At 43.4% G+C, this 22125-nt stretch overlaps 1 protein-coding gene across 7 annotated transcripts in view; it reads left to right on the top strand.

Moving 5' to 3' along the window:
* The window catches only part of DENND1A (DENN domain containing 1A), a 147183-nt gene that overhangs the window by 72686 nt on the left and 52372 nt on the right, over window positions 1-22125 (top strand). For all 7 annotated transcript variants that reach the window (XM_063174438.1, XM_063174435.1, XM_063174437.1 and 4 more), the window contains exons 10-13: window positions 94-194; window positions 5774-5819; window positions 14569-14670; window positions 20738-20863. In XM_063174438.1, coding sequence (XP_063030508.1) covers window positions 94-194; window positions 5774-5819; window positions 14569-14670; window positions 20738-20863 — 375 coding nt within the window. The remainder of the gene's footprint in view (window positions 1-93; window positions 195-5773; window positions 5820-14568; window positions 14671-20737; window positions 20864-22125) is intronic.

Genomic DNA, 22125 nt, shown 5'->3' with positions numbered 1-22125 from the left:
AAGCAGAATTGATTCTTTACTTTCTTGCCTCCAAGTTCAGCATTTGAAGCTCGGGGTTTGTCTCACTCACGCTGTGGTTTCTGTGTTTTTCAGTTAACTGCCTGCATCCATGGGTCTGCAGCCATGCTCTACCCCATGTTCTGGCAGCACGTTTACATTCCTGTCCTGCCCCCACATCTCCTGGACTACTGCTGGTAAGGGCCTCGGTGTGTGCAGCCCCTGGCGTGGGTTCTGGAGGGGTGTGTGTGTCCCTCAGACCTCAGCCCATGGCTTAGGGTGAGGGTGGAGCTGCTCCTGGGGACCCAGCTGCATAACCAGCACTGAGTGAGGGCCTGGAAACCAAATGGTGCAGCTTTAAAGGAAGTTTGCTCCTGTGCAGCTGATTTAAATGTTGTGTGTGGCTGTGTCAGGAATGTAAAGAGTTATCTCCTGTGGAAATGAGCCTTCCCTGGCTCCCTGCACAGGAAGAGCAGGTCCCAGTCATTTGCAGTGCCAGCAGGTGCCTGTCCTTGGATAATGGGCTTCTCACGTGTAATTAACACTTGGAGAGGCTGCCCCAGCTCCCCTCAGGTACCTGCTGCTCCAGGCTCAGATCGGTTATTCATGGATTCCTGACAAAGGCAGGGCCAGGGGCCCGCCCAGAGGGTGAAAAAGCAAAGCCTGGGGCAGGAGAGAAAGCCAGGAGTCCCTGAGCATCACCGAGGGGATTCTTTGGTGGCCAACACCCAGCCATGGCAGGAGAGAGCCAGGCTGTGTGCAAAGATTTCAAAAGGTACAACTGCGGCAGCTCACAAATGCAACAACTGATTTCCTTACCCAGCCAGGAACTTTAATTGGAGAGGTAGCTGCACACTCAGTCATTGTTTGAGTAAGTCAATTTAGCAACAATTTATGAGCCATAAAATGTTTCCCAAACCAGAGTCCACCATCTATTTTGTAACCACGTGAACTTGGAGATGTCATTTTTGCCTGGGAGGAGAGAGCCCTCAGCTCCCTGCTCTAAGGCAGCATTTCTGCTTCCTGGTGTCTGCCTCTAAAGGGAAATGACCTGAGATTATTTAAAATAGAAGGGTTCCATTTAATTTTAATTAATGCCTGGTTATTTCTTTTGCAAATATGACATAAGAATTTTAGAGAGCTGAAATAGGAACAAAACTTGAAGCAATGAGAATTCTTCAATTCTTATGAATACAGAATATCTTGTTCATTCAGTTGGCTGTGCTCATTTACTGACTGTGCTGTGATGTTTTGAATCTTCTCCTGCTCTTTTGAAACCCACAGAAGGATGGATAGAGTCTGTCACTTGAGATCTTTGAAAGTTTTTTGAAAAAAAATAGATTCCACCTGTGATTATTTGCCTTTTGCTTCCCATTTCCCTCTTGAAAGGGTTTTGTTAAACTTACTATTTCTGTTCCCCTGCATTGCTCACTATGTACCTTCCCTCAGAACTGGAAATGCTGAGAGGCTGTGTCTCCCAGGTGTTTGCTCTCAGGGCACTGGCTCTGTAGTGGGGATGCTGACTCAGTGCTGCTGTGGATCCTCCTTGGAGCTGGAATGACTTCAGTCACCCCATCCCTGTCATGGAGGCTCTTGAGGACAAGGGGCAGGAGGGGAAGCAAGGGATAGAGTGCTATCCTTTATTTGTATCTTTTAATTAGGCACTGCTCTTAAATGAATTCCCTCAGCCCAGGGAAACATTTTTGGTGCAGGAGACTAAAATACTGTCACTAGAGACCATAGCTTAATGCACAATTGCTTGTTCCTTTGAATACAGATCAAGAGAGGAAGTACAGAAGCACAGCTGCTGTGCTGGTGGCTGGATTGGGGTTGTTTGGTTGGGGTTTGTTTGTTTGGAGCACGTGCCAGCAGGTGCCAGAAGTCCTGGCTAGGGAGGTGCTGCCACCAAGCATTAACACTTAGGCACACACAGCTATTTGAACTGGCCAGATCATGTCCATCTATTTTATATTGGGAATTCAAACATTTGGTGATGTGAAGGAAGCAGTGCATCAATTTCCCTCACTACTTTTCCCACTTTGTTTCTCGTTTCCATGAAACCACTCCCACTGTGACTGTTTGCTTCCTTCTTGCCCTGAGTGAATGCGTTTGAAATGAGCCCTGAGAAAAGCCTGGCTTTGCTGGGCTGGGACACAGCTGAGTGTTTGCTGGGCCCAGAGCTTTGTCACCAGAAGATACACTACATTTTGTAGGGTGATTAAAGCAGTCTTTTCTATCAGACAGACAGCTTAGCAGCCAACATGAATCAATTCTGAGAGCACCCTGGCACAGCTGCTGAACAAACATTTCTGTTGGGGCAGTTTGCCCTTTCTCCAGGAGTTTTTTAAGCCCCCTTTCTCCTGTTTTCTGAATCTGCATGTAGCCAATGTGCTCCTCGAGTAGGTGGAGGTGGAGCTGGAGTCCTCCTGCTGCTGGGAAACAAAAATTCCTGCCTGGGGAGCTCTGGGTGGGCACTGCCGTTGGGCCTGGCACACCTGGGCACTCACTGAAGCCTCTTGTAGCTGCTCTCTCTCCTGGTGACAGCTGTGCATTCCCTGCACTGTTCCAATTTATGCAGTCAAGTTTCTCATTTGCATCAATTACCCCAGTAAATTTTGGGAATTCTGTTGCATTGCAATGAGGAATGTGAAGAGAAGTCAGGAGACTGCCCTGGAGAGGGAAGTACCAAGTTGTGTGGAGACAGCCACCCGTTAAGTCAATGTTTGCAGAGCAAGACATGAATGTGGTAAATGTGCTCTCATCCATTTTCCTGGAACAGTGAAGCAAAATGGTGAAATCCCTGTGTAGCTGTAAATAGGAACCTTTTGGAGGTCCTTGGGCTTTTACATTGCTTTCTGGTGAATTGCAGTATTTTTTAAGGCTGAGCTTTTTTCACTTAAGAAGAAATGTCCCTCTATTTCACCTGCTTCTCTTCCAATTAGTAGTTGCCCACCTCTTGGGAGCATAATTAAGAGGTCTCTAGTTTGCCTAAGGAAACGAATTAAAGAAATTGTAAAAATGCAACTGTAATAAATGGGCAATATATAGCCATTATGTCCCCAAAATCCATATTCATGCTTATGCATTGCTACTTTAATGATTTGATATTTACCTATATAACTCATTTGATTATAAATAAGGCTGATTGCCTTGGAGCCAGCATAGCACAAGAGGAGTAATGACCCCTCTCTTTGTTCCAAAAGGCTCACGCAGGCACTTTGTTTGAGCAGTAAATACATGTGGTAGAAACTGATACTTCTTAATTTTGCACTTAATGGCTATTGGCTGCCAGCAAACAACTTTGAGTAATTAGTAGTTGTGGCTGTAAGAAGCCCCAGGACTGATGAAGTGTCAAGCAGTGGGGAAGGCCTGCTCTGAAGGGCAGTCTTTAATCTGCCAGGGCTCCCAGAAGGATTAAAGGTTGTGCTGAGTGTTTCTGCCCTTTATACAAGGGATGCATCTTGCTGAACTTCACTTGGAAGTCTTGCAAGTACAAATCTACCCTGATCAAATATTAAAAACTGCTGGACTGTTCCACGTCTCAGGACCTGGATGGCATGAGGAGGGACAGCTTCAGTGTGCCCTGGGTGGGGAAGGGGGGACACAGCACCTTCCCCTGCACAGGATGCTAAAGGTCTGCTTAAATAATGGCCTATGATTAACTCTTGGTCAAGAGAAATGGTGATAAAAACAATTTATGAAGGCTGACATGAACTTGGGGCATTTACTTCTAGGTGTGTTTCCTATTCAGTCACATTGATGAGTGATGATGGAAGAATAGAATCTCTCTGGTAGATTTTATTGGAAATATTTATGCTCTTTACCAGAATTGCATTTTACTGAGGTTATTTATGCATTCCTTATACTTTTTTTATGTGCTGTATTGCTGTTACATGTAACTTTTGTCACTTCAAAATTGAAACGATGAGCCTTTGCATCCAAAGCTGATCCATGTATCTTGAGCCATATCTTTTCTGGCTGCATTTGGAGATGTTAATAAATGGCTGGTTTTCAGCCATACTGCACTCTGCCTGCTTCCTTTCATTCCATTAGCTGAGGTTCCACTAGCTGAGGCATTTGCAGGGCTCAGACTTCCTGCCGAGGTTCTGACTTTGTGCGCTGGGGATTGAGGCTGTGGCGTGGCTGCAAGTCCTTAATTGGAACCACATTGGTGCTGGTGGCACCAGAGGGGCCGGGCAGCCCGAGCCAAAGCCCTGCTTCCTCCTCTCAGCATAAAATCCTGCCTGTTCCCTGCTTCTCAGCTGTGGCCACTGGAGCTGAGGAGGTGCCATTTGTCACAAGCCAAACGTGTCTGTGACAAAGCAGGGCTCAGCTGAGCAGCCCTCGAGTGTCACAGGCCAGTGTCCTGGGGAGTGTCACACCTCCTGCCCAGGACTTGGGTGTGTGCCCAGCTGCCACCCGTGGGATTCCCAGGAAACAGAACATGGGGGTCATTCTGTGCTGAAACAGCCCCTCTGGGCTCTGTCCCGAGGGCTCTGGGGGTGCACTCATTGCAGTGACGTGGGACAGGCACTGGAATGTTCTGCCAGTGAACTGCAAAGGGGTTGTGGAAGTTGTATGTGTTTGATGTCTCAGAAAGGAAAAAAAATTGGTTTCACATGGAATTTCTACAGCAGGGGCTGTTTCCACCTCGGTAGAGCATCCTACAGAGTGGCAGTTTGAGGGGGTGTATTAATAAACAACATAAATATTAATATGCTTATCAGTAAATATATTTTTAAGGTATTTCTCAGGAAAAGGAGAAGCAGGGATTTTTGCTGGCCTGGTGTCTCAGGAGCTTTTTCAGTACTGTACTGCTCTTACTGAGCAGTAGGCACCAGCTTAGAGCCGCAATATGGGAGATATTTTAATCCAAGGCAGTACAGTGACATTTCTCTCATTTTTTCATCTGAAATTGAAAATGAGCTCTTTGAGTTTCTGTATCCAAAGCCAGCCGAGCTCTATTTTAGAAGTTGTGTCTGTCTGTGTGCGCTGCGTTTCGCAGGCAGGATGTGCCATATTTGCAATTAGCAGCTCTGGCAGCCTCGCTGATGGCTCTGATTGCCTCGGAGGGGGAGGCTGAGAGAGCTCAGCGTTGGAAACCCTGGGCACCAGAGGAGCTCCGTGGGGCTCTGCTGCTCCTGCTGGGGCCTGCTCACATCAGGGACAGGACAGGGAGCTGATCTGCCCTTAAACACTGGGCTCACAGAGGTGCCACCCCTGTGGCCCAGGCTAACCTGGCCTAAGAGCCTCTGGGCTATTGAAGTTTTGTGTCCTGAGGGGACTGTTGGCATCAGCAGATGTCCCAGGAACTCTGGAGTTTATCAGGATCTTCAAAAGCATTTTTTATTTTCTTTTCCAAATGAAAACATATCAAGGTTTATACTTAAAAGTAAATTACTTAAAAATGTGTTTGGACTCATTCAAAGAAGTCAAAACTTGTACAACTGGGTGATGTGTATACATTACCCCAGTGTTAGGCCTATGTTTAATAGCTGTCCTTAGGTACCTGCCTAAACTTAGTCACTTGGAAATTCTGTTGTGAAGAAAAAGTGAAGTCTTACAGCAGTGGGAGACTATTGCATACTAAAAACCATCCTTCAAATATGGACTAACACTTTGTTCACATGTGATTTGTTTGTATATATGTTATCTATTATTTTTTAAGCAAAAGCTAATCCAGCATCCCAGTGTTTTCCTGTAGCTGATTTAATGAGTCATGTGTGTTATTCAGGGTTACAAGGATGTAAAGCTGTGTTCCTTTTCCTCTCCACAGTGCCCCCATGCCCTACCTCATTGGAATACACTTAAGTTTGATGGAGGTAAGTCTCTCACAATTTCTGAAACTATATATAGAGATATGATGTAGAGCCGGATTCTGAAAGCAATTACACATTCATTCATATGCTTAAACATGAAATAATGCTGTTAATTTGGGAGTGCTGGGGGAATCGATTGAGGCACACATGATAAGGTGGAACATTCAGGAGCCCTGTTTGCTCCTGGTGCTCCTTGTGCACACTTCCTGCTCACATCGTGCTGCCCTCCCTGCCCTGGGGCTTCATTTAATCCCTTCAGTGCCTTGCTTGGACTCAGGCACAAAGGCAGAGTCGATATTAAACCACAATGTTGACAGTTACAGTTCTCTTTTAGGCTTTCGCAGACAGATTGTAATTTTTTAAATGTTCAAAAGATCTGAAAAGAAGGAACTTGCAGTTAATGTTAACACAAAGCTGGCAGAGTACCAGCCCTCACAGAAAGCTTCTCCTATAAACAATTCCCAGTAATTCATGTGACTTTTTTTTAAAAACCCTAAAAGTGGAAATAGCACATTTGCTTTTGCTTCCAGCACTGGTGAAACAGTGGATGACTTTCCTCAAAAGTATCTGGGGGACAACAAAAGATACTGACTTAAGGTGCCTCTGAAATCCTCATCCTCCCTGACTGTGCCCTCCCCAGGAGTGCTGGGGGTGGGCTCTGGTGGGCAGAGCCATTCCTGCCCAGGAGCTGTGACTGTGGAGCCCTGACTGTGCCCGTGCCCTCCCCAGGAGTGCTCTGGGTGGGCAGAGCCGTTCCTGCCCAGGAGCTGTGACTGTGGAGCCCTGACTGTGCCCGTGCCCTCCTCAGGAGTGCTCTGGGTGGGCAGAGCCATTCCTGCCCAGGAGCTGTGACTGACTGTGGAGCCCTGACTGTGCCCGTGCCCTCCCCAGGAGTGCTCTGGGTGGGCAGAGCCATTCCTGCCCAGGAGCTGTGACTGACTGTGGAGCCCTGACTGTGCCCGTGCCCTCCTCAGGAGTGCTCTGGGTGGGCAGAGCCATTCGTGCCCGGGGATCTCGGCCTCCCTGGGCAGGCTGGAGAGCTGGCTCTGCGCGTGCCCCTGGACATGACTGACCTGTGTGCCTGGTTTAGATCCTGTGTGTGAAAACAGAGCTTTCCTGTTCAGGGTACAGAACAGTTTAGAGAGCTGGGCTTTACATCACATAAAGGAATTGTTCTTGTATTGTCCATAAAAATATGTAATTTCTGGAAATATTGATTAATATTCTTTCACTAGGACAAATGTTGTGTGTTTGTGTGTGCTGTGTAAAATCCCCCTTTTTCCAGCATTAATGGGAGGTAATTTTAGAAGGCAGTTTTTTCATGAAAAGATAGATTAAATGTACAGGATGTCTTTTTTCTTCTCCTTACCATCCTGGGTACAGATAATTTTTTTATACCCTTTATACTGCTAAACCAAGTAAAGAATTGCAGTACAATGTGTTTGTGAATAACCAATTAGTTTAAAAGTCATGTACATGTACATTTGTTTGCACATCATATGCTCTGTTCAAGGGGCTACTCATAATCACCCTTGGATACTGCACAGGCAGGAGAGTGGGAATATCTAGGAAGAAATGTATTCTTCTTTCAGATCAAGAAACTTTCTGCCCCACATCCGTCCCAGGCAATCATTGGTGTGATAATTGTGGTATCTGTAAAAGATGGAAGAGAGCTGCTAGGGGCTGGGAGAAGATCTCCATACACACACTTGGCAGCTTTCACAGGTGTTTGTGCTCACAACGAGCTCTGTGGTTGGCCTGGGAATGGATATAGAAAAGAAATTTAATAATTGCACCTTGGAGTTGCTTTGTGTGATGTCTCACTCCTGCCTTCTCCATAAATCCATTGCCTCTTCCTTTGTCTCTGTGTTTCAGACTGCAGGGCTCTGTGGGCCTTCCAAACTCCATCTGTAAAAACTCAAAAAAAGGAGTTGTTCTTGGAGAAGCCAATTTTCATCCATTTTAGTAACTCGTGAAAAAATCTGTTTAGTACTAAATCCAGTCTGGCTTTTGAATAGCCAGAGATTCTGGAACACAGACACGCTTTGGCAAAGTACAGTTATTCAAAGTACCTTATCAAATAAATTAAATAAATAAACCAAACTGTTTTCTCTGCTCTTATGGATAAATTCAATTACACACAGAACTGCATCTTACAGCTAACTGTGCTTTTTTCATTGAAAAAATAACATAAAATTCCACAGTGGTGCTGGATCTGCCTGGTGGCAAGTGCTGCAGAATTTTTGTGCCCTGGGCAAGGGAAGGTGACATTTGTCACATGAGCTGAACACTTCCTAGGTTACCTCTAGTTTGTGGTGCTGAATGCTCACTCTATTTGTCCCTTTCTTCGTATGGAAAGTTGTGTGGGTTTTTTGTTTAAAAATAACATCATACTTGCAACAGCAATTCTTCTTCTCATGACCTGACAGTTGTGTTTGTTTAAAAATGTACTATCTCTTCCATATCAAAATAATTTTATAAACTGGAACTACAAACTACTGCCATTATTCAGTATTCCTTTTTCTCTAAATGCTGAAATGTCACAAATAGGACTTCAGAAGTGTTGTGTTAATGCATACTTTGAGTGTGAGGATCAGGGCTGCACTGCCAGCCTGGCGCTGTGCCTGGGGCAGGTGGGCCTTGCCCTGGTGTGGGGCCCAGGGGGTGCTGCAGGAAGGTCTGGAGCAGCTCCCATGCCTGGGTTTGTCCTCCTTGTGCCAGCACCAGTGGCAGCCTCATCCTGCCAGGGCAAGATGGATTTGGGATATAGGAAACAATTCTTTTCTACCTCTAGTCTTGTTTCTGTGGGTTTTGATATCCCGGCGTTGGAATGGGGCCTCTGGAAGAAGCAGAAGTGTTGGTGATTTTAAACAAAATCCAGCCTCTCTCAGCTCTCAGATCTTTCCTGAGCTATTTGGTACCTCAAAGTTAGTTTGCAGTTTCCCGTGTTCCACGGGGGCTCTGTTGAAGGAACAGTTACTTTAATGGAAAATGACAAATTTTTCTTATGATTAAAATATCAAGCCTATCCATTGACTGTTAAATCTAATTTGCTGTGACTGAAATGTTCTCCAGTGAGATAAGATAATCTCCTGTTATAGGTCAGAGGGCTCCAACTGATTTATGGGGGAGAACCTTGGTAGAAAATACAGAGCTGTGTTTTGTGCTCTTATTTTTCAGCTTTTCTATCATCACCTAGTTAGTCATTCTTTATAAGATTTCCATTTAGCAATCCATAAAGTGACTTCAAAGAAGGCTAAAAGTTTATAAGCTGTTGGATAAGCAAGGCTGGAGCTATCACATGAATAATGGAACATGCTTATGGAACTAATTGAATTCATATTAGATGAAGATAAGTACTTAGTAGTGATAAATAATGAGATAGGAAAATGAAACTCTATCAAAAGAACACACCCCTTTCACTATCCTGTTTTCTGCCTGTGCACTGTAGGCTGGTTTAGTCTTCAGATTATATAAAATTGCCCTGTGTGTCGGAAGCCGTGTCAAACTTAGTTGCAGCCTTTTCCATTTTGTCAGAGAAAAGGATTGTTTCTGCAGTTGTTTGTGCAGGGAGGTTATCAGTGTGATGGTGCTGATGGAGGGGGAGTGCCCTTGACCTAGGAGCTCCCTGCTGGAGTTGGGGCACATGTGGTTTTGATTGACTGCTGGGGATGGCTGTGCTGGGCTCTGACACGGGCAGCTCTGGCAGCAGGCTCCAGGAGAACATCCACCCTTTCCTGCTCTGTTTGGGGCACAGACCCAGCATTTAGAGTTAGAATCAGTCATTGCAAAAGTATTTCGTATATTTAAAATTAATATTCCAGTTATTAAAGGACTTTTTCTGGGACTTCAGAACTGTAATTCTTGCAAGATTATCCCGGATGAATTTGTGTGTGACATTGCACATTGCATTTCAGAATGTTCTTCTAACCTTTTTCCTAAGGAAAGAGGACACTGGTGTATATCATAAAAGCTTTATTAATAGATTTTTGTTTTACTTCAACCTGCTCTCAGTAAAACTGTTCATGTGAGGAAAGAAATGCTCAGTGCAATTCCTGTTGTGTGACTGGGGCAGGACACGGAGGCTGATCTCACCTGGTGTCCATAATGTCTCCTGTGCAGCCAGGGGAGTGGAGCTGGGCTCTCAGAACCCCCACATGCATTTGGGGGGCACTTTGGGGCACATTCCCTGCTCCTGTTCAGGGTGAGGATGCCCTGCTCAGGATTCAGTGTGACCACAGCCCAATTAGCGTGCACTGAGTCTGAGCTAACGAGCCCTGAGAATGGTTCTGTGAGTTTGGGCTCAGGCCTGACCCTGCCATGGGGGTCCCCTTCCCAGAACACACCCTGAGAATCCATTGACCACTGGCATCTGCCACTGCTACTGTTAATTGTTAATTATATTTTCGATTGGGGTGAGAAGCGTTAATTAGCTTTTCCCACCCATTTATACTTAGTAAATCAATGCTTTTTCTACCTGTAACTGAGAAAGTGCAGCTTTTCCATTGGATTTTAATGAAGGTTTATAGATTAACTTAAATCCAGGTCTTAAACCCCTAAATGCAGTTTAGCCACTCACAAATATTCCCAATATGGCTGTATGTGGTTTCAGGACTACTGATAAAAATGCATTTAAAATATGGCAGATTACTTATGGAACTGTCTTTTATCTAGTTCTTGGGGAAATGGAAATAAGAGCCATGTTTTAATCAGGGATTCTGGGGGCACGTTTGAGGGTGAGTTTGCAGAAAGGGAGCCCTGCAGTACCAGGCAGGCTTCCCCAGCAGCAGAGAGGTTTTTCTCTGTGCCACAGCAGCACGGGTGCTGTTTGTCACTCAGCTGGCAACAGCTGCTTGTGATAAGGATCTGGGGAATCACCTGTAGAGGTGGGGGTGCCGGGCGGAAGGGTGGGAGATGGGCTGGGGGCGCAGCCCACCTGCTGTGCCCCGATCAAAGGGCCCGGGGTCAGGGGGCACATCCCGCTGAAGCAGAGCTGTCTGCTGAATAGCCATTTCAGATTGTAAATCTGGCCCTGATTTCATTAAGTCCTTCTGGCTGCTCTTGGGGCATGAAATAATAAAATTTTATATCCGCTGCCTTTCCTGCTTCTGGCAGCCAGATTGACACATTGTTGTCTGCAGCGTTGTGGTGTTTTCCTTAAGAAAATAAATGGAAGCTATTAATTCAGTAGAGACAAGTCATTAAGCAAATGGATTTTAGACTTGTTGTGAATCATACTTTCTTAACAATTTCAGACCTAGTGCACAGGCTCACTAGAATGTTAGTTTTTGTTAGGAGTTCTGCCTTTCCAAGAGAATCGGTGGAAAGTATCACCCTTTTACTGTTACAACATTTTTAAAGATGCTGATCACATTTGTATCTGGTTATAAAACTTCATGATCAGCTTGGTTTATGTTTTGGCAGCAATTTCGCCGTGAAGTTACGCAAACCTGGCTTGTGGGAGGAAAGGCAGGGGGTGCTGGTGTTTGATGGTTATGGAGGTTTTTTAGTTTTGGTTTAAATTAAACTATTCAATAAAATTGTTCACCTGAAAGAAGTTTAACCTGGGATTCCTTTATGACAGAAAATGCAGAACCTGCCAAGTGTTGCCAGTGCTGATAAGATAGCATTTAGTGTAAACTGGTGTTACTGCTATGGATGAATACTGCTTCTAGAGTGGGATGGAGGAGCACCCCTTCATTCTTCTATTAGAATATGGTTTCTGTGTTTTTGTGAACTTCCACATAAAACATATAAATGACTCAAGAGTTTGGCTGCCTGTGAGCAGGGCAGGCACCCGGACTGTGCTTATTTACGGACCTGGTGTTTAAGGCCCCCCGGAGTTTGTTTGAAAAGTTAAGAGATTTTCACAGTAAAGGTGCCATTTCTGAAATTTAAAGTGCTCTTTTCACCAGGAGATAAGTTCTCTCTGATTAAGTCAGTAATTCTTACTAAGCCATGTTTATAGAGGCCATAAACAATGGGTTCAGTGTGCTTGTTAAACCAGCTTTCCATACCTCTCCACTCTTTTAAGAAGAGACATTTAAAATAAAAGGCAGGTGTAGATGTTAGTTTGATTTAAATGGATTTTAGGTGATTAATTATGGCTACAAGTAATTGGGCAAGGATGGTTAAGAAAGGTTTGCAGGAGTGAGATGTGATGCACATTTTCACTGAATTTCTCCTTTTGACTCAGTACATCCCTGATCTGTGGGAAAATGAGATGAGGAATCTGTAATGTTCATATGTCCTCTTAGTCCTTTGCTTATCCACATTTCTTTTCAGCAAAATATGAACCTGCTGAATCCAGCCCAGTCTGCTGCACAGGTATCACTTGTAAAGTTTTGTTTAGTTCTTCAGGAAGATGTGAAATATGGACTTGAGCTGTGTGTGGCTTGTGGCTGTCCCTTCCCATTCCTCAAAATTATGACAACACACAAACTGTATGTGGGAAAAATTAGCTACGTGTTTTTGTGATTCACAGAATCCAGTGGGGTTTAATGTGAGAATTGCAGCTGAATGATGGGAATTTTTACTCAAATTCCAACAAGACAGTAAATCTTTATCAAAGATGGTAGTGACAGGAGAGATGACAAAACCAACTAAGGATTAAGATGAACTGGTCAGTCTGCATTTCTGTAGAATGAGCCACAATCAGACCATCAAAAAATTATATGTTTTTGAATGCATTGCAAGACAGATGCTATTAATCAATTCAGTCTCCAGTGTTTTATTAAATCTGAGGGCTGGTCTCCAGGGAAATCCACTGCCTTTGTACAAATATTGCAGATCTTTACAGTGAGGTTGAGCTCTCGGTGGTGCAGAGTTTATCAGCTTCCTTTTGGATACGATGATTTCTGGGCCAGGTGTGGGGTGATCACACTGAGCAGCATTGACAGTCCCTGTACCATGAGGGCATCCTTCTGGCTTCTCCCCCTGGCTGAGCCCTGCTTGGCACTGTGCTCCAGAAGAGCCCCCATTTTGCTGAAGGGGAGGTGCAGATTCAGCACCAGAGGCACAGAAACACCCCTGGCACGTTCACCATTGTGTGCTGCTTCTTTGCAGCAAGCAGGAGAAGGGTTTCTGTCTTGTCCTGCCTCACTGAGGCTGACAAGCTTCTGGCTTTGGTTAAGTACTTTGCAAGAGCTTTTTGTTGGAGGTTTTTAGACTCCTCTGAGTATAAGTGGGATTTTTAATTTTCTGAAGCAGGAAGGAGCAATCAGTTTGTCTGGTGCTTCCGGACTCCTAAAGGAGCGAGGCTCCTGGATTGCTTTAGAGTTTATCAGATGCAGCCAACGGGGTGACCTTTGGTTCCTGCCAGCCAAGTACCTGCTTTGTCAGGCAGTGCTGCTGCTCTTTATTTGGAAAGCATTAAATGTAATATTCTTCTATTTAAGTTTAAGAAATGTCTCGTGAAGACCTAAACTTAAATGTCTACAAAGTGGGTTTTATGGTTGTTGGGTTTTTTTCAGCTCTAAGTACACAGCAGTTTGCTTTATAGACAGAGGACTGAGCCTTGAAAACTGAGGGTAATTATTTAGCTGCCTAAGGCTCAACTTTGCCATTGTTTTAGGACTTGAGTTCCTTTCTTTTAAAGGAAACAATTCCCTCCACCCCACAAAACCTTAATTAAAAATTGAGTATGTTTTTGTTCATTTTCCTGCTCAGTAACTTTCATTTGCTCCTTCGTGTAGGTAGGTAGGTCCTTAAACACTTTTACAGTGTCACTGGGAAATTTCCTCAATTATCATATTCTATAATTCCAGTTTTTCTGATTTTGAATTTTCAAAGCTTTATTTGAAGAGATTAAACCTGTGTGATTAATCAGTCAAAAAAAAAAAAAAAATTCAAGTCTCCTGTTAGTGGAAGAAGTGCTAAGTGTTTAAATGCTGCTCTGTTTGGTATCAGTGACTCAGTTACTGTTGATTAAGCCGGGAAATCAAGTCTGGCAGTGTTTAAATTTGCTTAGATCACAGATACCTTTAGACACTCAGAATTACAGGTACTGATGATCATTCTTTTGAGAAATAGGTTCTTTTTTTCTCTTCAATGTATAAGTACTGTTACAGGAGATATGAACTTCAGACTAGATCAGAAACTTCCCCTCAATTCATGGGAACAGAAGAGAAAGTTCAGAATTACTGACCAGGATATGGTGGAATTAAATTTCTCTTAGCTTTGACTTTTCCCCCCATTTTAATTATTTACTGATTAGGCTCTCATAGGATCCAGTTTACTTAAATGCAGTTGTAAACTTGTCTTTATTATACTTCCAAAATTCAACCTGGAATTTGGAAACCAGTTCCCATCCCTGACTTAATGTAGCTCTCAATTCCTGGAAAATCTACCCTTTATTGTTATTTAAATGAATTTCCGAATATAAAAAAATTTGCTTGAAATCCTGACTTGACTAGAGACTGTTAAACGTGCAAACAGGACACCAAGACAAACATTGGTAGAGGTGCTTGAAATAAACCTTTGCTTGAATACTCACAGACCCTCTGGTTTGACAAATTTCAATATGCATGTTGTTAAGAACTTCAGTCTGCCAGCTGAAGGTTAATTTTTTAGCATTGTAAACTGAATAAATAAAACAAATGATGACAGCAAGTCAGGAATGTTGATTGTGTTTAAAATGGTTGCGGTTCTGTAGTGCTATGTTGTTCTGCCATCACTTGTGTCCTTTATGCATAAAATCTAATTTCCCATACTTACATTTTCCTTTCCCTTTCCTGAATTTGCTCACCTATAGAAAGTAAGAAGCATGGCCCTGGAAGATGTGGTGATCCTTAACGTAGACACCAACACACTGGAAACCCCATTTGATGACCTTCAGAGCCTCCCCAACGATGTGGTATGTATGGAGTGATGGCCCAAGGGTTCAGTTCCTGCTGGCTTTCACCGAGGGGTCTCACTGGGAGCTCTCATAGCAGCTCTGAACTGCTTTCCCTCAGTTCCTGCTGTCCCAGAGTGTTTGGGAGTGTTTGTTTCAACATTTACACATGTGCATTGAAGCCTCCCAGTGAAAATCAGCTAATGAGCTAGAAATCTGCATCTTTAGTTAACTGTTGTTTCCAAATGAAACTGTGTCCTGTGACTGCTTCAAGGAATTTCATGCATTTTATATCCTGAGATATTATATGAAATGGATGCCTTCACATCGACTTCAATCACTGCTAGAATTCAGAACTCATTTTCTTTCTCATTCACCATTTTTATTGGTAAATTATTTCATGTTTTTAATAACTTGATAGTAATGGCGTATAAATACTTGACATTTAATGGGATGCAAAGACATCCTACTTGCTGCTCCAGTCATCTCAACTGGAGGAGCTGAGAGGGGAGAGCAGAGGAGTGAGAGTGTCAGAAGCTGTTTTCAAGGCAGAGAGTGAATGTTTAGGAGCATGTGGCAGGGGAAAATCTGGATTTCCTTTGCTAGTTGGGAATATTGCACTGACGGTCAGATCTGAACATTCTTATGTGCAGTTGAGAAACAGAATTGAGGTGCAGGGAGCTCAGTGTAAGCTGGTGTGTGAGGAGAAGCTGCAGTGAAGGGTGAATGCCCAGAGCCTCCTGCTGTGGCGCCCTGGCATTCCAACAGGATCCCTTCTTCAAAAACAGGCAGCTCAGGAGGACAGGCCATCTTGATTGTGAACATTTTGGCTTTAGTCAAACATTTAGTCTGTAAAAGTTGATTCCATTATTTTTTCTGGCATTATATAGTTTTTCATTTTGATTTCACTCCCAGCATCCAAATCTGCCAGCTGGTCACTGCTCATGCCATTATCCACAACCCAGGAATGACAGACTTGTAAATTTCATGGAATTATGTAAGAAATGTCTGGATACAGGGAGCACGGGGCCTCAGACATGTATATGATTTGTCAACAATCAAGTATTATATTAGATTTTATGAGACTTCATTAAAGGGCACACTGTAGAACATCAGAAGAGACTTCTCCAATAAACACAGAACTTCAAGCTTTGGAATGTAATAAATTTTAAGAGACTTCCTTCCTTTCATTATTTACTTTTACTTCACTTTTATAACAGTAGAGAGTTGTGTTTTATTAGTTCAAATTTCTTGATTCAGTTTTCCACAGGTCTATTTAAGAGCTCCATTTTATCTCGGAGGATGTTGAGAGCAGAGCAGAGGAAGTGCTGCCAGCAAATTCAATTAACTGGCAGGGCTCACCAGTAGCATATACGGGGTATTTTTTTTCACAACTGCTATATAAATACAGCTGGGATTAATATTTTTCACAACAAAGCTTTAAGTCGAGTCGTGTTGCGTTGTGTAATTAATGTTTGGGCTGGGGGTTTCTTGGGATTCAGCTCTGGAGCATTGTTGCAGTTACCTGGATCAAGCAGCTCCTCCTCCAGGTCTCTCCCTTCACACGGCTCCAGAGTTGGCTTTGACCACTAGAGAGCAGCTGCTCTGCTGTGCAAGAATTGAATTTCTGTCAGTTCTTTCATGCATCATGTGTTTGGAACTGTAAGTGGATCAAGTTGTTCATCTCAGCAGGGAGATGCTAAAGCCAATCCATTATACGTTTTTTTCTTTTCTTTTCTTTTTTTTTTTTGTTCCTTTTTGCTTCCCTGGGAGATTTTGGGAGTGTGTCTCCCCGCTGGTCTTAGTCTAAGTAGATGCATTTATGATCTGAGAAACTAAAAATGTCTTCAAGAGTTTCTTGATCATAAATGCTTTTTATATCAAACTACTTTGCCAGTTTTGCTACTTAATGTGAGCAGTGAGCAATTCATGTGCTGCTGAATAGACAAAATTTACTTTGCTAAATCAAATCTATCTATATTCATCAGTGAGCAAAAACATCTTCTCTGTGGTGCATTCACCATCAGGTAATTAATCCAGTGGAAAATTTCTAAAAGCTGTTTTTCTCTCTCCTTGAACTGCTTTTTAAATCAAGTGAATGAAGTCTTATGATTATTTTAGAGCCTCAGGTAGTGAGTTGTTCTTGAGTTTCATGATATTGATGATGCTACTAAACTGGTTCTTGGAAATCAAGAATAAACTGTTCTTTATTATCTAATTCTTAGGATCCAAACAAATATAGGACCCAGTGCAAAGGTCTTTCCAGTTAGAATTTGTGTCAGAGGAGCTGGACAGAATTGAGGCAGTTCCAGCAGAGTCAGCTCATGTTGTTCCTTTGCCCCAGTTTACCTCAGCAGTACCTGCTGGCTGTCAGGCTTCTGAAGTGGTCAGGTCATGTCCCTGAAAATCAAGATTTGTACTACTGTGTTACTGATTAACTATTTGAAATGTGAAAACCTGCCCCTTCTTCACCTTCTGCTTCTGATGTATTGCTGGAAATCTGGCAGCATGAGAGCACCCTGGGAAGTAACTTTCCTTTTAAAATAATCAATATTAAAAAAAGAGATTTATTAAGGACTGTGATTACAATAAGTGCATCTGCTGCTGACAAGTCTCCTACACCACCGTCTGTGTTGCAGCGAATAGCAAAGAGGGGGTAGTAATTTTTTTTACACAACCCGTATGGATTTTTCATGTATTTCTAAATAAGTGTCATCTTGTAGTCATAGTTGTAGTCAGAGCCCCACATTAAAAGGAATAAAGTACAAGCTTGCTCTGTCAGCTCGTGGCTGCTGCTGCGTGAAGGCCTGGGGGTGGCTGGGGTGTCCCAGCTCAGCTGGGGCTGCTGCTGCCGCTCTGCAGCGAGCGCTCGGCCAGGGCGCCAGGCCTGCTGCTCTTCACTCCGGGAAGGAATGAGCAAACTGCAGCTCTGTAGCCAAACCATCCTCCTAAAGGTGAATCCATTTCTATTGCTTAGGCTGTGTTTGCAGTGGAACATTTCTTGCTTTATTCATGTTGACAACTGAAAAGCCTTGGACCTAATTAAAAGAATTTCCACTAGCACCTTTACTGAACCATTTCATTCTGCTGCATTGCACAGATTGCATTCTGAAACATGGTGAGAGTTGAAATTGGACCTTTAAACTTCAACTGCCAGAAGTATAAAAATCTTCTTTAAAAACACTCTCAGGGCAGACTGCATGTATATGTGTCTGTTTGGTTAGAAATAATCCTCATTTTCAATGGTCACAATTTGAGGGTTTTTTTAAAGTATCACTGTCTCTTTGGGCAGGAAACAACCCTAATTCTGCTTGTATAGTCTACTTTATATTACATACTATTTTTTTTCCACAGAGTACACATGAGCGTGTTTTGGGGTGGATTTTTTTGCTACTTGTTAGTATATTTAAATATGTCGTTAACATTTTTTTGTTACAAAATTGGCATGCCTATTGCAGTAATCCCACGTATATATAAAATGGACATCCTACAGTGTTTGAGGAAGTAGCAAAATACCAGTCAATGTCCCCAATGTTCAACCAGGGGAGCTGAAGCACACAAAGGCTGTGGTCAGCCCTCTGAACTCCTGGTTTGTTTAAAACAAAGCATAGAGCTTTTTCCTTCTATATAGACAGAAGGTTCTGTGTCTTCACGTGAATGTTTACAGAAATGCCTTATAACAATGTTGGAGGTGGATTTGAAAGCTTCTCAGAGCTCTGGATATTTTATTACACTTTTAAGAACTACCTTTAAATAGTTTATATAAGTTAATATAGAAAATAAAAGCATATTTCAACCTTACAAGTCTGGACCCCTTCAAACATGAAGTATGCTGTTTGGGTTTGGAAATCTGGTGAAGCTTTTATATTTAGAGGATTACAGAACTCCTTGAGGAACGTTATTTCACTGAATAGGAGTCAGCTTATTTTACGGGCTTCAGACTAAATCTGGTATCATGTGTTATGTTAATATGGGTTTGTGGGCTCATTAATGCGTGGATCATTGGCATAAGCATTCAGATTTATAAACAGTGCTGGACACGCTCTTGGTTATTTCTGTTATGCTAAATAATGAAACGCCTTTTACAGCAGAATCTGCAGAAGATTTAAAAGGAAATGTCTTTGTGAGTGTTTTAGTAAACACAAGTGCAAAGATAACACCTAAAAGAAAAGCCAGTAGTGCCCAGCATGGATTCTGTATTTAACACCTCTGGAGCACGACAGGGAGTCACCGTGGAGCCCCAAAGCCAAGGCTGCTGCAGGAGGAAGCCGAGTTAGGGATGAACTGAGGCACTCACAAACAGCTCAGGAAAATCAGGCTGCTCTGGGCAACACCCAAGGCTGAGAACATTCTACTCATCTGCAGGATTTTGGAGAGGTTTTTTTTTTTGGAGATGAGGCCAGGGCAAGCTTTCGCTGGGAGCTGGAGGATGGGAAGAAGGTCTTGAAAGTTAATTTGAATATTTGAATCATCAGCTTATATTTTATGAGGTGTCATTCATACTTTCTGAACACAGTTAGTTATGGTCACTTCTAGAGGATCTGCCCACTCTGTCAATAATATTCCTACAGTGTTTCTTGCACAGTGTGAATGAGGTACACAGAGCTACCCCATGGAGATTTCCAGTATGGCATTTGGAAAAGGAAGATTTGCTAGTTATTGGCTCTTTCTGTTAAATTCATCAATATGGATATTTATGGAGTCAGTCGTGTTCTCCTGCAAATCGGGTTAACTAGGGATTTCCTGCTGTTCTGCTTTCCCCCGAAATTGTGGCTCCTGCCTGTTTTCTGTGTCAGGTATCTCACTAAACTCGGGGTTTGTGCGTGGCGTGGCCGCAGCCTCTAAAAGCACCAGCTGAATTCCTTTCCAGAACCAGTACCCGGGTATTTGGGTTTGTCTTGCTCTGCTTGTGAGATCTGTGTCAGAACCTCAGCGTGTCCGGTTCTGTCTGCTGCGCCAAAGGCCGTGAGGGAATCCTGAGGGGCCGTGAGGGGCCATGAGGGGCCGTGAGGGAATCCTGAGAGGCCGTGAGGGGCCGTGAGGGAATCCTGAGGGGCTGTGAGGGAATCCTCAGGGGCCGTGAGGGGCCTTTAGGGGCTGTGAGGACGCCGTGAGGGGCCGTGAGGGAATCCTCAGGGGCGGCCGGGGCAGGACACAGCGGATCCTGGCCAGGGCCGAGGTCTCAGCAAACAACTCCAAAAATGTGTAAGAACAAGAAAAAAGCCCCAGATCACAGAGAGAAAAGTGTGAGGTGTAACGAAAGGTGGGAGAAGCTGTCGGGATTGACATCAGAGGAGGGGGGGCGGGGCTGGGGCGGGGAGTTGGGCCGGTGAAAGGCGGCGGCAGGGGATGGTGTTTAAGTTTCTTTGTTTCTCATTATCTGACTGTAACTGCCAGTACATTAAATGAATTTTCCACACTGGAGCCTGTTGCTCATGGGTACACATCTCCTTGAGTCCCCGAGCCTGGTGTGCGTGTTTGCCCCGAGTGCTGCTGAGGGGCAGCGGGAGGGCGGCTGGGCCGGGAGCCTGCTGAGGGTGCCCTCACGGCCAGGAACGCAGCCCTGGCGGGGTCACTGCCCGTTCGGGCTCTGAAATGTGAGGGAATGTAACCTTAGAAACCCCTTGTATTTGTGGCGAATAGATTCTTCAGACCTTCAGGATTTGTTCCTACCTTGGTGGTGATGGATGGCCTGATAGTGTGGAGCAGTTTCTCTTACTAATCTGATGTTTGAATTAATTTAGTTGCAATTATTTCATGGATTCTAATCAAGAGTGACACAGTTTCATAGACTACCTTTAAAAGAGAACTCAACAGCATGTTAACAGTCGATTTTAAGTAGGAGGGCAGGTTCAGTGAAGCTTTTAGTATCCTATTGGCTTCTGAATAGAATCCAAACAAATCTTAGAGAAGCAAAACAGCTTGAAAAGTAATGCTCTTAGAAATGAAAAATTCATCTCTGAATTCACAATGTCACCTTTTGTCATAACTGCTGCTGTGCTTAGCACATTTTTCACTTAGCTGTGCCCCAATGTGTTGCTCTTTGTTTGTGATATGAGAGTGATCTAGACCTGCTGTGTGATTTCAGGTTTCTGCACTGAAGAACAGATTGAAGAAAGTCTCTACAACCACTGGAGATGGTGTTGCAAGAGCGTTTCTAAAAGCACAAGCAGCTTTCTTTGGGAGCTACAGAAACGCCCTGAAAATTGAACCTGTAAGTAGGCAATTAGTTGGAATAAAATGTAAATGTGCAGCTGTGGTGGAGAAAAAACCTAACAATTCAAAGTGTAGCATAACCTGCTCTTTCTAAGGTGGCTCTTTGGCTGACTAGTACTGAAAACAGTGTTCAAGTCTCCAAAATGAAGGACATACAACAAGCATGATCCATCACACAGGGAAGAACCTTCACATGGAAATGTATGAGTCTTGCTTGGTTTTGAAACCAGTCGAATTAGAGGAGAGATGATAATTAAGAATCAATTAATGATCATAAGAGGTTAGTGCAGAGCTGACCATTCCCTCCTCTGCAAAACCCATCTCTTCACTGTATTTTTGTGTTAAAAGGTGGTGTATTTGGCATTCTCCTGCTCTTTGAAGATTAATGAAAAGGTCTGGCCTGCAGACGTGTGATAAATTTAATTTTAACCATGATGTTAAATGGTTAATTGGCCAAGAGTTGGACTATGGGTATAGTGTTTCTGGAGGATTTCATAGCTAAAGTCTCTCCAGTACTGTAGTTTGTCTTGTTATTTTTAAAGCCAGGAGGAAAACACAGCTCAGCCTGACTTTTAAACAACCCAGTTATTACCATCAAATAAGAATAATTTCAGCAGTTCATATTCAAAAATTACTTTTCAAGTCAGCACAAGGCCTTCCATGTCTTACTGGGGGAATCTGTGCGTGTGGAAAAAATAAATTGTATTGACTTGTGTGTGTGTCTGGGTGTAAGAACTGGGCTTTTAAAGCAGCTCAGGTGAAATCCTGGAGGTATTTAAAATGGGGACCGTATAAATGACAAAGATGGAAGCAGCGAGGCGCTCTGGCTGTGAGCCTCCTTTATCCCTGCTGGGGAGACACTGACTCCCCTCCATCCCTGCAGGCTTCCTTGTTCTCCAGTGCTCCTCCCTGTAGTTGCCAGGCAACTCTGGGAATATTGGTGTATGCTTTGCCTGGATGTGTGTGTGAGATTAACTAGTTAAGGGATTTATGAAGGAAAATAAAAATTTAAATTGCTGTTCTGGAAATACCATCTGGTATTTTGAAGGCTGAATGTTAAAGATGAACATTTGAAATGAGTTGACAGTGGCACGCCCCTAGAAAGTGCAACTTTGAGGGACAGCTAACCTGAGGAAGTAGCAGAAATAGTTTAGTTTGCTTCTCATTCCATCAAAGAAAACTTATAAATATAGCTGCACAAATATGTCATAAAATTGACTTTAATAATCAGAAAGTGGAAAATTTCAGGGCTTTCTTTCC

The sequence above is a fragment of the Melospiza melodia genome, chromosome 22 (assembly GCF_035770615.1).
Source record: "Melospiza melodia melodia isolate bMelMel2 chromosome 22, bMelMel2.pri, whole genome shotgun sequence".
Lineage (NCBI taxonomy): Eukaryota > Metazoa > Chordata > Aves > Passeriformes > Passerellidae > Melospiza > Melospiza melodia.
The sequence above is the reverse complement of the archived record's forward strand: the minus strand, read 5'-3'. Positions and strand labels throughout refer to the sequence as shown.